The sequence below is a fragment of the Cladophialophora immunda genome, assembly GCF_000835495.1.
Source record: "Cladophialophora immunda strain CBS 83496 unplaced genomic scaffold supercont1.3, whole genome shotgun sequence".
Taxonomy (NCBI): domain Eukaryota; kingdom Fungi; phylum Ascomycota; class Eurotiomycetes; order Chaetothyriales; family Herpotrichiellaceae; genus Cladophialophora; species Cladophialophora immunda.
The window spans coordinates 2417228-2432512 of record NW_015622543.1 but is presented as its reverse complement, the minus strand read 5'-3'; the positions used below and the strand labels follow the sequence as shown (position 1 = coordinate 2432512).

Below are 15285 nucleotides of genomic sequence, written 5' to 3'. Positions count from 1 at the left end.
GTTGAAGATTCCAAGCGCGGCGCGAGGCGACGCCACCAGTCTCAGCGGTACAAGGATTGCTGCTTCTCGCTCGCCTAGGAGCCGCTCACGTTGCAGTCGGTACTTTTGTGCCGCTTCTGTATGCCCCAAAACAGAGGGCCCCAAAATTCATCTGGAGTAGGGTCTTTATTTGATGATACTTGAAGTAAAGCCAACAAAGAAATAGATGGCCACATATCACGAACTTGATATGACGTCGGGGTGTTGTCCTTGGACTCGGGCAAGCCACCCATTCGCGCGCGGGAAGCCATTGCCGCTGGTCCGGCTGTCCACTTGACGAACGCCTATCAGGTGCTGGGCACGCCTAATGTATAATGTGTCTCTGCCTCCGAGGGCACAGATTGGAGTATCCCGGTCCAGATTGGCATATAAGAAGCAGCGCTCGAAAACAAGATCAAGAGTTTGGAATGCTCTAGCAATGCCATCCAAAGACCAAGCTAAGTACATGCTCGTACGACAGAGTTGAGATTGACCCGAAGATGCAGACACCTCCTCTATCCATCTATCCCATAGCCGGCATGGCCTCGGCGCCCGCGCCGGCCTGTTTGGCTTTCTTCACGCTCTTCCACTCCAGAAAGCACGTCGCGATGAACGACACGCCTGCCACAGCGACGGTTACGCGGTAGCAGTCCTTCAAGGCATATACATAGGCCTCGATCACTTGGCGAAGCTGATCTTCCATCCCAATCTTTGCCAGCACACTGCGAATCGCAGTAGCACCCGTGTTGATGAGGAGCTGAGGGTCGATGTCGGGTGCGTACTTGGCGACGCCGCTGACCAGACCGTTGGAGAAGACAGACTGCGCAACGGCGATGAAAAGGGCGCCGCCGAGCGACTGGCAGAACATCAGCAGCACAGTTCCTTGAGGGATGTCCTTCATCGGCAAGGTCGTCTGAACCGCCACAAGAGGGAGATTGAATCCAAAGCCCGCGCCAAGACCCGCGCAGATCTGGTACCCGAACCATTCGCGGAAGGGCGAGTCGATGGTCCATGTGCTGATGAGGCCGTAACCGACAGTCATCAGCGCACTTGCAACGATGAGCAATGGGGTGTAATAGCCAATGATGGTCACCAGGATGCCTGCGAGAATCGAGGTGAAGACCGTGGAGAGCATCAACGGTAAGATCTGGATGCCGGAACGGGTAGGTGAGGATCCCTTGACGCTTTGGAGATACAAGGGGAGGTAGTACATCAGTACAAAGATGCCGGCCCCGAAAAAGAAAACGAACCCGCAGGCGGCCATGAGAGTACGCTGGCCGAGAAGACGCGGCGGGATGGTCGCCGCTTCGCCCAAGCGCCACTGGGAGACGCCAAAGAGGACTAGAAGGCAACCTGCGCCGACAAAAAGCCCAATGATCCGAGAATTGTTCCATGCGTACGTCGAGCCTCCCCACTGAACTGCCAGCAACAGACAGATGATGCCCGGAATGAGGATTCCCGCTCCAATGAGGTCGAGCTCGAGAATCCGCTTGAGGATTGGCTTCTCGGAGAGTTTGGGGTCTTGAGGGATATGGAGCACTACCAGGACGACGAGGATGGAAAAGCCGCCGATAGGGAGGCTGAATTGGTTCGTCAGCACCCATGAGAAAAATCCAGTGGAAACTCGCTCACTTGATATAGAAGCACCATCTCCAGGAGACCTTGTCCGTGAAGACGCCTCCAAGCAAAGGTCCTGCAACACTGGCAAGTCCCCACATGGCACCAAACAGTCCAAAAACCATGGGTCTACGGATCAATGGGACTGTGTCACCGTCGTCAGTGCTTGAAACGATAACCCAGGTATTTCGATTGGCTTACGGGAATGAGCAATAATGACCAAAGAACCCGAGAAGATTCCACCCACGCCGATGCCCGCAATGGCCCTGCCAACAATGAGGGTAGTGCTGGACGGTGCGACGGCACAGATCAAAGAGCCCAATTCGAAGACGCTGATGGCGGAGAGAAAGACCCATTTGATCTGGAAGACCTTGTAGATGCGGCCAAAACTAGGCTGGAGGGCGGTGCTGGTCAGGAAATACGCGCTGCCGTACCAGCCAATGTCGCTGACGCTGTTGAAGCGATCAGTGATCTTGGGGATCGCCGTGGCAATGATGGTTTGATCAAGCGCGACGAGGAAGACGGCCAGGCAAAGGGCGACAATCAGAGTCACGAGCTTCAGCCCGTGGGGATAGTTGCTCGAGTCTTCGGTCTCATCTTCGATCTCCACCTGCTCCTCCTTCCCCAGGTCCTTCGCCAGTGTGTCGGTCGTGACGCTGGTTTCTTGCTCGACAGGTGTCTTCTCGGCCATATCAATAGACGGCGTTGATGAGCCTGATACGGAGCCACTCGTGTGATTGTGGGGAGAATTCTCCCTGCCTGATGTCTCCTCTGGCATGGTCCTCGTGGGCGGCTGTTCGTCCTCTGGGACACCCATTGCGTTTCAAACAATCAATCTGAAAAGTAAGGTTCGAGCGTTTGAGGCGAAAGCACGTCGAAGGAACCGCACATCTTCGAGAGACGTCGGCGGTATATACCTTCTCGAGGTGGAAAACTTCTCGCGTATCCACTCCACACTAAAATACGAAGCGAGGGGTAGTGTCGACATTTGGGCGACTCGTTGCTGGGCTTGACTGGGCCGGGACCAAACGAGCCGACCATCATTGACAAAGCCGGCACGAATCAAGCTTCCAAGAGTGACGCCTAGATGCGCCCGAAGGGGGAAGTCTGAAGGGAGCCTCCCAAGAAGCGCGCCGGCCGGACGAAATTCAGGAGTTGTCAAGGGGTTGTTGCTGGCCAACTCGGATCTGGAACTCGATGACGCCGAGTCCTTGACAAAGCGCGGCGCATCCTTAGGCCGACAACCGTCACGTGACTGCGCTCGCACCATCAACAACCACGTTGGACTTCAGACAAGGCCCACAAAGATGCCACGCCGATCTTCGTTGGGCAGACACATCTGGAGGCCACAGTGCCATTTCCCGAGCAGATGCGTGCTTGGCAAGTGGTCACTGCGACTGAGGAGCCAGGCAACAGCAAAGCGCAAGGCCAGAGGGAATGAAAGCCAATTTGGGAACGCAAATCAAAGTCGGGTTGAACGGTGGTCTTGTTTTGGGTCGCAAATTTATGCCTTGTATCGCATTCACTCGCCCGCGATCGATCAAAGTGTCAACGAGGTTCCTCAAGGAAGTCCACGCACACTCCGGTGTCCCCACGCCAACGATATGTACAATCATGCTCCCTTTCCTTGTAGTCGCGTCACGTCGGCCATCATCTCTGCTCGAATGACTCTTTGCCTACACTCTCTGCCTCATGCTCGCCCTTCAATAGTGGGTAATGACCTTGAATCTCGCCCTTTTGACTGGGTGTGGCTGGCATCTGGACTTGTGCCGGATCGCCCGTTGGGGCAAGAGGATATGACGTCGAGGGTAATGATTCGAGATATTTCTTGTGTTCTTCCTTGGCCTGTTGGCGAGAGATGTGTGTCAGCTTCTACAGATTCCCACGGAACCTTGCGCTGGCTGTCTTACATATGGTAGACCACAGTATGTGCACCAGCAAACCTGGGGTTTGTCCAAATTGATAAAGATTCGCGGATGACCCAAGGGACCACCGCCGCCGTCGCAGGCCACGCTCTTGTCCTTGACCCAACGGACGGGTTGTTTGTGAATGAGCTCGATCGCAGCGAAGGGCCGGGGCTAAAGAGGCTGATCTCAGTATCCGCTGACGCCAAAGACGTACATATTTTCATTACCTGAGTTTCCATGATCGTCTGTTCAAATCGCGGGCCCGTCATTGCCAGCTCTCGGGGCATTTGACTCCTCGACCACGGCTTTTCCCTGTTCGGAGCCTGCATTATTCTGGCTTTCTCTCCTTCTGACACCATCTCTTGAAGGGGTGCATCGCGGTTACCCCTTGCCTCAACCGGCAGCTCATTTGTCTTGGATACATTGGGAGTCACTTTTCGGGCAGCAGGGTCGTTGGCTTGTTCGAAGTTCTCGCCGGTTCCGGGACCTTGTCGTAGCAGTCGTGTAGTCGTTGCAAACTGCCTCGAAGTAGCCCGGGCGGTCTGAGCCACGTTTCGATAGAGTTGCCTCTTCATGGCTGGTACGATGGAAGCCATGGTCACGAAATCACCGAGGGGTTGACCACTGGTTTGCAGGCAAAGAGTTGATGAACGTCGAGCCGGAAGTGATTGAAGCTCGATCGCCGACCAATCGGAGAGCTCCGTGCTCCGCAGTAGTAGCCGCAGACACTCCGCCGTATAACTAGGGTGGAACACCGCTGCTCTTCGCTTTCAAGGCAACGGTCGCGCCGCGTACTGTCTGTGAATTTGACGAGCACTTCCAACCTCCGCTGCAATACGTCGTCAGTGAACCATCTCAAGACAAGAGCAATACCGGGAGACGTCTCCAGAAATTCTGCGCCAACAATAACCTTTACATCTAGACAATATGGCTTCAGGCTATGATCGTGCTCTTTCCGGTAAGTCGCCCTTGAGGCATTGAATGCTGGTGCTAACAAATCGCAGTCTTCAGGTACGACAGCTCTTGCCATCCTCGAATGTTGCTAACACAAGTAGCCCTGACGGCCATGTATTTCAAGTCGAGTATGCCCTGGAAGCGGTCAAACGGGGGACCTGTGCAGTGGGAGTGAAAGGCAAAGACATCGTGGTCCTTGGTTGCGAAAAGAGATCGGCCATGAAGCTGCAAGACACACGAATCACTCCCTCCAAGATTGGCCTTATCGACACTCACGTCTGCCTTGCGTTTGCCGGGCTCAACGCCGATGCCCGGATATTAATCGACAAAGCCAGAGTCGAGGCGCAGTCTCATAGGCTCACGGTGGAAGATCCTGTTACTATTGAATACATTACGAAATATGTGGCTGGCGTGCAGCAAAGATTTACTCAGAGTGGTGGTGTCAGGCCATTCGGTATCAGCACACTGATCATCGGATTCGACAAGGGTGACAAGGAACCTAAGTTGTACCAAACAGAGCCCTCGGGTATCTATTCTGCCTGGTAAGTTGTCCTCGTGCACTAAAAGATCGGCCATCTGACATGGAGCAGGAAAGCGAACGCGATCGGCCGGTCCAGCAAAACCGTACGAGAGTTCCTTGAGCGAAACCACAAAGACGATATGGACCGAGAGGCAACCATTTCATTGACCGTCAAATCCCTCCTTGAAGTTGTCCAAACTGGCGCAAAGAACATTGAAATTGCCATCATGGCGCCAGGCAAGACGATCGAGATGCTTCCGTCTGAACAGATTGAACAGTATGTCAAGACGATCGAGGCAGAGAAGCAAGAAGAGCAGGCGAAGAAGAAGCCCGGGACGAGAGCGGCCGGCTCAGCAACCTCGTCTCTCCCCACGCGGCCGCTGGCTGAGGGTGAGGGCGGAGGAGACGAATAAAGGAACAGGGCATAGGCCTTCACTCGTTCTTTGCATGAGCGACTGGCGTTGTGGCAATGGATCAAATCAGTGGATATGGCCAGCTAGTAGCTTGTTCAAATGCAGGCTGCTTTTATTGATGCCTCTGAGGCGTGTCCAAGTCGTAAGGTTCATCCGATAGTACTGCCCTTCCTGCGGCTGGCCCTGCTTTTCTCAGGCAGATGGTCGCGCCGCTCTCTTTGGATGTCAACCCAATCGCTCCGTCCCTCCTTTGAGGTCAAATATTGACTGCTCGTTTGACTGTTTCACTCTCTCGTCTTTAATCATTCTATTCCCCAAATTAACCCGAGTTGTTCGCCATGTGTAGACTGTGGCGACTTACCTCGCATCCACCCGAGTGTCCTCGCTCTCAACCTTCAAAGCCGCTTTGGGGGTAACTGCATCAATGACAAAGTGATTGTCGCAGTTTGGACAGTACTCGTCACTAGAAACATCAGCGCCGTCACACACCATTCGCGGTGGACCCACCTCTCCTCCCATTCTTTCGTATTTTTGCGAAAGGCCTTCTTGCATTTTTTGCATATGAACGTCTATTGTAGACCCGTGTGTCAGGAAAATGGTCGAAGACGGCGCAAGAGATTGATCTATGGAACAGATTCATGAAATACCATGTCAAAGCTCTGTAACAGCGGGTGGTCTTCTTGTTCAGCGTGGCATTCTGCACAGTCGAACCATTTCCGACCTGAAATTTACTGGTCAGCCGAATGGATATCGGGATGACGGGAACCACGCGTACAGCAAGGCGAGCGGATGGATACTTGGGCGTTCAAGACATGTTTACTTTCGTCGGGAGTTAGTCTACCACGGTTCGCAGGAGTAGGAACGGAAGGACGTTTACCACATATTGCAGATACGCCGCGCAGGCACTGGCGCACTTGACCAAAGGAAAACGCTCACGCCAAGGTCTTGTAGGGTACCTGATCCTACCTCGAGAAAGGGAGAATTTGAAGGCCTTGAAGAAATGTAAATCCAGGACTGGGAAAAGTCGCGTCGCGGCGAGTCATATATCAATGCACGTGAGTTGGCTCTGACTCGCCACATTCTGTCTTCTCAGTCACCTCGACCTCACCCCTCCGTTCGGTGTTCAATGATCTATGGGAGGCTGGTTGGTCACCATCTACTCTCTTAAGTTTGTCATAAATCGGCATTCTTATAATTCAAGCTAGGCGAAAAGTCTCTACACATGATTCCCCGCGTGAGAACGCATCCTCGAGTAACCACTGAACGCAAGCTTGAGGAGGCCCCGGCTTCCTACCACCGGCTCTAACATGCTTCTACCGGCCTCGACTGCGGTTCACGTTGCCCTGCGCACCTTCAGCTGACTAGCTCACCTAGAACAAATCCCCCGATTTCTTCGGCCTCTCAGGGTGCAACCACAACATCGGATCCTTGAGGTCCACCCAACCCAAGAAGGGCTTGGAAAGACCATACCCGACGAGCTCTTGGAGAGATTCCGGCAGTTCGCGGACCTTCTCTACCGGGTTCACCAGATATTGGTTCTCTTCTTGCCTCAGATATCCCCTGGTCATGAACGTGCTGTACACAAGGCGCTCTTCGGGCACCACCTCACCGTTTTCGTTGGGCTGATCGGTCTTGTTCGCGCTGCCACCGTGGAAGCAACCACTCAGGACCATGAAACCGTCGCCCGGTTCGAGCTCGGCATAGAAAGTTTGCGACTCGCTTGGCGGTCCAGCCGCATAGTCCCAGAGGTGAGAGCCTGGTATGAAGCGCGTGGCGCCGTTACGCTTGGTGGTCTTCTTTCCTGCGACAAAGAAGCCGATACCTGCATCGCGGCCTATCTCGTGGGTCGCAGTGGCTGGATGGTAGACGTGATGGACTATCGAAGAGAATTGTCAGTCGAAGCTGCCCTCGACAAGTTCCGATGACATGGCTCTGAGACATGCCAAGAGTGGCTTTGGGGCACAGGGTAACTCACTTGCATCGTCACGGTGCCTGGAAGTCGCTCGCATTTCTCGTCAGCAGATCGGACTCTACATCAAAGGACGAACAAGCGTGGTTCGAAAGGTTTGAGACCACGATCGAAACAGGGATGCACGTACAGGGCTTGGTCACGAGCCCCAGGACCAATACTAAAGACAATGGTATTGTTCAGCTGGGGGCGAGACACAGAAACCTCATTCTTGTCGCCAATCTGGTTTAGGTCAGCATTTTGACTGTGGACGAAACCGATCTGGGGCTCACCCAGTTCGCTTGCAAAGTGCTGGTCAACAACGCGTCTGTCACACCCAGCCAGAGCGGGTTGGCGACGATGCGTTCGGCGAAGGTTCTTGATTTGCTGACCATGCCGAAAGCCCGACGGGTTTCCTGGGGGAAGAAATCTCCTGTGGAGGGGCTTGACGTTTAGTATCACTATCACCAATCCGGTGTCGACTGTGTCTCTGGAAGAAATCTCGCTCATTCAAGGCCATTCCGCAGCTCCCTGCAGTCTAGACTAGGGAGGGGTGGACGCCACAACTCACCATCATCCCATGCGGTATCCTTGTCCAACCAGGGTCGGGTGTCCTTCTCAAGGCTTGCCAATTCCTGCTCATTCAGCAGACCGCGAATGACGAGGCCGCCAGCCGCTCGGAGTGCAGATACCAACTCGTCCACTGAACATGTCGATGCGTCGAAAGTCTTGACCTCAGGAAGTGGTGAAGACGGGGATTTCAGCTCAGCCTTCTCGGCGGGCTGGGGCGTGCTCGTCGGGGTTGAGAAAGACTTGGGAATGGGAAGGGGAATTTCGACGGCAGAGGGCGCCATTGTGAAGGTAAGCCGTTGGATGGCAAAGTACTGCTAACGGCTCAGGGACGCACGGAGATTGTGAAGTCTACATATAACCATCGATGAAAGACTGCAGGTACAGAAGAAACAGCGTACGCTGTTCCGTAGGCAGCTGAACCCCGCAACGACCTCGAATCTTGCCTACCAATTCCGTGCAAAGCAGAGGTAAGGCCACGAAAGTCGCCCAGCGTACCACATGGCCTGGCGTGACAGCTCTCCTTGTAAGGCTATCTCATGGGCTGTCCTCGGTCTGGCCTATTTGGGAAAGAGAGTTCTTATCAGTGTTCAGGGCGAGTGTGGGGTGCTGCCAAACAAGAAGTTTGGAGAGCCGTGGCTGGCCGTCGGGCTCAAAGAGGAAAGAGAGTCTAGATTGTCGATTTCCTCGGCTCCAAGCACACATGGCTGGGCTCTGATTCGACATCGCCATGAATTCAGGACGCATATTGTACGATTGCGCGGTGAGAATATGTGTCGAGGCACAACAGCTTATGGCGAGCTTTGGCATTGCTGACTTCCCACCGTTCAAACAGGTATGCACGGCCAGCGCCGATGAATCTATTTCCTGCCCATGGCCTTCTCTACCGCCTCAAGCGCTGCCATGACCTTCTCATCCATGTACCTTCTTCCGACAATGCAACAGCTTACCGGAGCACCAACCCATTTCTCCGGCTCATACAAGTCGTAGTTATACTTGTCTTGCTCGTTCATCGGGACATATCCTTCCTCCTTCTTGTCCTTCTCCACGTCCACAAATGTGACAGGAAAGACAGCTGCCGGGTAGTCCAGCAGGTTCCACTGACTGGTGTACGGCCAGTACCTCGCGGTTTCATGTAACGGCGCGGCGCCAGGCGTTGTAGGACAGATGATGACGTCGACTTCTTTACCCGAGTCGGCGGTCTTGCTCCAGTGAGCGGCATATTCCTCGCGGTAGGTGTCTCTCTCGACGCACAGCTCCCAGTATTCGGGCATGGTGCGGTTCTTGACATTCGGTTGCTCTTCGGTGATGAACTTGATCAGGGGGAGAATGGGCTCGTCGACCTCTTTCAGCGGCGCCAGGATCGCCTCGCCGCCGTCTGGGAAATACAGACCCGACACGATGTCCCAGGCCTTGTCGTGTTTGTACGGCTCCCAGTCGACCACTTCCATCCCTGCAGCTTTGCATGCGTCGGCGACCATCTTCAAGGCCCGGATCATGGGAGGATGAGGCTTGACCACTCCGTCGGACCATTCAATGGCCACCTTGAGAGGCTGAGCGAGTTTTTCGGGGGTCCATTTCTTCACCGTGAGAGACGGATCGTATCGCCACGGCTCGTTGTCCAAGATGGTCTTCATGAACAGATTGATGGTCTCCCGGCTTTGGGTGAGCGGACCGAAAGTTGCGAGGACGGAGTCTTTGCCGTCCATAACGTGCTTCATCCCTTTCAACGGGATGCGTTTCGAGGTCGGCTTGAAACCATAGACGCCGCAATTGCTGGCTGGAGCTCTCACACTGCCGCCGATATCCCCACCAAGTCCCTGTCGAATGTTCAGCGGAAGATCTCGTCAGAATGTGGGCATCGGCCGAGGTGGCGGAAGGGACGAGCATCAAGAAGGGAATTCAACTTACCCAGACGCTGCCGCGGAACGCCACAAGGGCCCCTTCTCCGCCGCTGCTACCGCCCGACGTCAGGTTTCGGTTCCACGGGTTGACGGTTCTTCCATAAATATTGTTGTTACATTCGAGAGCCATCAAAGTCTGAGGCCCAGTGGTCCGGACGTAATAGACGCAACCGGCGTCGTACAGATAGTCGTTCAGCGGGTTTGGCGCACAAGGCTGGCCAATCCAGGCCACGTAGGAGGCGTGGTTGGTTTTCCCATTCATGCCATGGTGTTCTTTGACCTACAAGCACAGATCAGCACCAACGGATGCAGTACCAGGTTTCTCACTCACTGAGATGGGGAGCCCATGAAGGGGCCCGACAGGCTCGGGAAGGGAGTCGAGATATTTGGCCCTCTCAATTGCCTCATCCCACATCAACTCGGTCACACAGTTCACCTGCCACAGATATCGCCATTCAGTATTGGTGGGGCGGCATGCTTCGGCGCAGGAGGACATTGCGTACCGCGTACTGAGCCAGAGCAGCCCTCCGCAAGAATGCCCTGGTCAGCTCTTCCGACGTGAGCTTCTTGCTACGCAGCATCTCGAGGAGCTCGACGGCGTCATAGTTCTGGGTGAGTTCATATTCACGCGGCGTCAGATACTTCTTTGGCAGGTCTTGAGAAGAAAGTGGCAGCGGATCTGGGAGAGGCTCGAGCGGAGGATCAACTTTGCTCAGAGTCTCGTCACGATAGTCGCGCGCGCTTTTGGCCTTCTCAACCCACGGTTTCGAGATCATCGTTGCCAGAAAAATCCAAGTGAAGAGACGGGTTGTACTACGTTTGAGGAAGCAGGATACTTGGGCTGGCACTGACTGGATCAGGTTGTCTGTTGTTAGCAACAAACGGGAGAAGGTTCGCAGCTCCATCTGGATATCTGCCTTATTTCCAGTCGACGCAACCCTCTTGCATCTGAAGCTTGGCCCCTCCCTTGTGCAACGCGCAATGCTGAGATAACATCTCCTCCGTCTGTCGAGATAGACAAGCCACGGAGTATCGCGACCGGGAAATATCCGCCTCGGTATCTGGACTTTTGTCCTGGCATCAGCAACGGCGGCTCCGAGATGGAGACCACAGGCGTTCCCCAACTTTCAGAGAACAGCAGCGTGTTTGTCGTTCCCCGAATGTCGATCAGAGGGCCGCCTCAAGGGAGATGCCAGGTTAGGAAAGAGAGATGAAGGCTGATCCCTCAAATGCCCCGTCATCCGTCGAGTGGATCTGGTGCCGGCGCCATTGGTTCATCTTTATCGTATACAGCCTCCAAGCCCCTGGCGCCATTTGCCACTGGTTGGCTATCATTGGCGCCGCCGCTGCGTGGCTGCGTCTTACGACGTCGATCTCCCGACCTACCACCCTCTATCAACTCGTGCTGGCGTGCATGATGAGGTCGGATCACGGATTTCGAGACGCACATCAGCGGCATGGCCACAGGGACTAGATTGCGGTCGATGTACGAAACGAAGCCGATAAGAATATGCGTCAAAGGTTCCCCTATCGCCATTGGCCGCGACCGCGATAATCATCCGTTGATACCCTTGCCTTCATAGCCTTTCCGGCAACGTCTGACGCCCGAAGGATGACTTGAGGCAAAGCTGGTACCTCTTGTCCCAGGGCGACAGAAATATAAGGCGGCGAATGCTGCTCTTTTCCCGCTGCGGAGGTGCCTGAATTCGACCTTCTGCAAGCCCACACAACCCGTATACAATATCAACCAGCACTCCAGGTCTGCCCCTCTGCCGGAGCGACAAGCATCAAGTCGTGCGCTGAGCCTCGTTCCGACCGCCCGCCATGAAGTTCATAGAGCCTTCCCTAGGGAAGGGCAAGTTTCGACTGAACCGCCCGATCAACCAAAACTTCGTGGTCGGCGCCATCCTCTTCTGCCTCCCGGGTATCTATCTAGCACTGACCGGTCTGGGTGCCGGTGGTGGACGTCCGTCTTCTCAGACAGTCGCCTCCACGACCAATGCAGTGCTGTACGGCCTGTTCTGCCTCTTCGGCTGGATCGGAGGCGCCATCCTCAACCTGGTTGGGCCCAAGTTCACCATGGCTTTCGGGGCCCTCGGCTATCCTCTGTACGTGGGCGGCCTCTGGTACTTTGACAGACAAGGCCACTCCTGGTTCCCATACTTTGCTGGTGCATCTCTCGGTGTGACCGCAGGTTGTCTCTGGACGGCGGCCGGGTTCGTGCAATTTGCCTACGCCGAAGAAGATCAGAAGGCTCTGGTACGTTTGTTCTGCACGGATAATTCCTCGTGTCTCAGCACTGACTCGCTCACAGTTCATAACCTGGCAATGGGTCTTTACCTCGTTCGGCGGCACGATCGGGAGCCTGATCGCATTCGGGGTCAACTTCCACCAGACCGAGTCCACCGGTGTGTCGAACGCCGTCTATACTGTCTTGTGAGTCCTCGCCGGTCCTTGGGGGGTGTTCTAGTTCTTACCAGGTCTCGGTTGCAGCATCGTCATCATGTGCATGGCCATCGTCATCGCCCTGGTCTTCATCATCTCGCCCAGGAAAGTTGTCCGCGACGACGGCACTCACATCGCCATCTTCACGCAGCCGCGCGTCATGGACGAAATCAAGGGTCTCATCATGTGGTTCACCGACTTCAAGATCCTGGCCCTGATTCCCGGCATCTTCGTCGCCGAGATGAACCTCGTAAGTTTTCTCCTCGCCGCCCTTTCTTTCTTTGGCGATGCATGAGCTGGCAAGACTCTTCCTCGCTGACGCACAAACAGGCCCTCCTCTCCAGCATCAACGGGTACTACTTCAACCTGCGGACGCGGTCGCTCAACAATGTCATGTTCCAGTTCATCATGATGCCGTGCCCCTTGCTCCTGGCGTACGTGATGGACACAAGCTACATCAAGTCGCGCCGGACCCGAGGCATGATCGGCGCGGTCATCGTCGGCACGATCTGCCTGGCCACCAACGCTGGGTTGGCTGCGTGGATCACGAAGAACGACGTCAACCGCCAGACCCACACGCCGCCCGGCGTCGACTGGTCTGACAGCGGGTTCGGCGCCGGGTTCGTCCTGTACTTGCTCTCCGGTAAGCTCTCCCAATCCTCTGACCGCTTGCTGACGCACATTGACTCCCTCCTTCTCTTCCCTCGACTCTCTCTCGCACTAAATACTGACTCGATCGCCGTCAAAGGAATCATCTACGCGACCTACCAGATCGTGGTGCAGTGGACGCTCGGCGCGATGTCCAACGACCCGGTGCAGTGCTCGCGGCTGGCGGGTCTGTTCAAGGGCACGACGTCGCTGGGCATGTGCATCTCGTTCGTGCTCGACTCCAAGAACGTGTCGTACATCGACCAGCTGATCGTGCAGTTCACGCTGTATGCGGTGGGGCTGGTGTTCCTGCTGGGCATCATCTGGTTCTGCGTCAAGGACACCAACTACTTTCTCGAGGAGAACGTCATCGTGCCGCACCGCTGGGAGGAGCGCGCGCGTATCGAGGGCCTCGTCGCCGAGGAGCAGATCGAGCGCGAGCACCAGAAGGAGATGCTCGCGCAGCGCGGCATCGCGGTCGACTCCAAGACCGTCGGCGAGGTCATTGAGAAGGGCATCATGCCGTAAGTGGGGAGGACGGGTCAGTGGGGGCGCGGTGCCGTGGCAGGACTGGGCTGGGCTGAGCGGTATCAGACGGATGTTATAGAAAGTAAGGGACAGACGACCCGGGACACGTAGACTGGGGTTTCCGGTGGGCTACCCGTGCAAACACACCGGAGAGATAGAACCCGTGAAATGAATGAGAAGGGCCAACACGGGCGACGACGAGGCTGGGCTCCACCTTCATAGGCAAGTGTCTTTGTGGTCTCGTCCTTTAAGCAAAGTGGCCTCCAAGCCTCCCCTTTGGATCGTACTTCTTCTTGATCTCCTTCAACCTGGGGTGATTCTCGCCAAATATCTATCCGCGCGCGGGGCAGTCAGTCAGATCGGTCCTCGTCGTATATGTGGCTGGCTGCAAAGCATGTGACCAATGGAACAAACGTACCGCTTCAACGTCGTTGAAAGAGTCGATGAAGTTCGGGGTATAGTCCGCCCTGCTGTGGGTCGGGCTGATCTCGAAGGGCGCCTCCGACAGAGCCTTGAGCGAGAGCGCGTCGGATTCGGGCGAGCCGGGAAACGAGCCCGTCCCGAGCTGCAGGATGTGCCTGTTGTTCGTGTGCGGCCAGGCCGTATCCGTGCGGGCAGAGGTGGAGGAGAATGCGGGCTTCGCGCCCTGAATGTCAGACAACGGGGTTGCTCAGGAGACAGGAGAAGCTGGAAAGGGACATACGGGCTGCATTATCTCAATCAGTACAAAAGCGCCGGCGCTCTGTCGAGGGTCTTTGGCGAGCAGCTCGTTGAACCATCGCCAGGAGCACCAGATGACCTCTTCGTCGAGGTCCGGAAGTGTTGCCCCAGACATCCAGCTGTTCGTCATGCCCATGGCCACTTTCAGATTGTCTGGACGGGGAGAGGCGTCAGTGCGAAGTGGAAACGGAGAGTGAGACTGGGAAAGAACTCACCTTGCTGCTGATTTGCCTCTGCGAACGTCATAGCCCTCGTTTTGTCCACCGCGCCTTGAATCCTCAAAGCCCAGCCGAAGCCTTCGTCGCTGCGGCCGTGCGCTTCTCCATTCGCGTCGTAGACCACGATCATGATCCCCGGAGCGGGATCTTGTCCGGTCAGAGCTGCATGGGCCAGATCGAGGCAGAAGAGATGCATGGCCACCTTCGGATCTTGTGTCCGACGTGTGAAGTCCGACACGCCTTTGGCCAGTTCCGCGAGGGATTCGTTCGGGACGAGAATGTTTCCCGAGTAGACTGAACTGGTATATTTGTGCACTCGCAACTTCAGGGCGACGACGACTGCGCAGAGAGGTGTCAGGCATGTCGGGCTGGGAGAGAAAATATAGGGGCACCTACCCGCAAAGCCACCTCCCCCACCACGCAGAGCCCACAGCAACTCGGGCTCCGTGGAAGCCCACAAAACCCGCCCGTCGACGGTGATGACCTGTGCGTCGAGCAGGTTCTGGGGATCAGAGGTAAGCCCGAACTCTGAAGACGCCCAAGAGATCCCGCCCGCGACAGTGCCGCCGCCAACGCCGACAAAAGTGCATCGTGCGCTCAAGGCTGGCATAGGTGAGAAAGAGGGTTGTCCATGACCGCCGGCGGCTTCTCACCTGCGTAACCTGGGCCTTCTCTCTCCAGCTTCCGGTCCACGTCTCCCCATGTCTGGCCGGCACCGATGGTTATGGTCTCCGTATTGGGATCAAACTCGAAGCGGTCGAACGCTGCAAGGCTGATGACGACGTCCTTCGCGGAGCTTGAGCCCACACCCCCGGACCTGACCGCGAAGTCCAACTCGGAGTCATTCAAATAGGCCAGTACCCGCGATAGGCGCT

General features: G+C 55.7%; 5 protein-coding genes across 5 annotated transcripts; 2 read left to right on the top strand and 3 right to left on the bottom strand.

Moving 5' to 3' along the window:
• Nucleotides 1–541: 541 nt before the first annotated feature.
• PV07_05314 (uncharacterized protein) lies at nt 542–2452 on the bottom strand (the record flags this gene model as incomplete). Its single annotated transcript, XM_016392198.1, has 3 exons — nt 542–1598; nt 1651–1780; nt 1837–2452. 3 exons carry the CDS (start codon nt 2450–2452, stop codon nt 542–544), a joined length of 1803 nt encoding a protein of 600 aa, XP_016249717.1.
• Nucleotides 2453–3285: 833 nt separating this feature from the next.
• PV07_05313 (uncharacterized protein) lies at nt 3286–4138 on the bottom strand (the record flags this gene model as incomplete). Its single annotated transcript, XM_016392197.1, has 3 exons — nt 3286–3480; nt 3546–3713; nt 3770–4138. 3 exons carry the CDS (start codon nt 4136–4138, stop codon nt 3286–3288), a joined length of 732 nt encoding a protein of 243 aa, XP_016249716.1.
• A 215-nt stretch (nt 4139–4353) lies between these two features.
• On the top strand, nt 4354–5748 carry PV07_05312 (proteasome subunit alpha type-4). The gene is made up of 4 exons (XM_016392196.1): nt 4354–4500; nt 4547–4553; nt 4598–5038; nt 5087–5748. Exons 1-4 carry the CDS (start codon nt 4470–4472, stop codon nt 5427–5429), a joined length of 822 nt encoding a protein of 273 aa, XP_016249715.1. The 5' UTR covers nt 4354–4469; the 3' UTR covers nt 5430–5748.
• PV07_05311 (uncharacterized protein) lies at nt 5655–8231 on the bottom strand (the record flags this gene model as incomplete). The annotated part of the gene is made up of 7 exons (XM_016392195.1): nt 5655–5736; nt 5791–5892; nt 6849–7305; nt 7405–7421; nt 7529–7620; nt 7671–7810; nt 7949–8231. The coding sequence occupies 7 exons, from the start codon at nt 8229–8231 to the stop codon at nt 5655–5657; spliced, it is 1173 nt and encodes a 390-aa protein (XP_016249714.1).
• Nucleotides 8232–11377: 3146 nt separating this feature from the next.
• Nucleotides 11378–13674, top strand: PV07_05310 (uncharacterized protein). The gene is made up of 5 exons (XM_016392194.1): nt 11378–12110; nt 12166–12287; nt 12345–12546; nt 12627–12939; nt 13045–13674. The coding sequence occupies exons 1-5, from the start codon at nt 11676–11678 to the stop codon at nt 13470–13472; spliced, it is 1500 nt and encodes a 499-aa protein (XP_016249713.1). The 5' UTR covers nt 11378–11675; the 3' UTR covers nt 13473–13674.
• Nucleotides 13675–15285: the final 1611 nt, after the last annotated feature.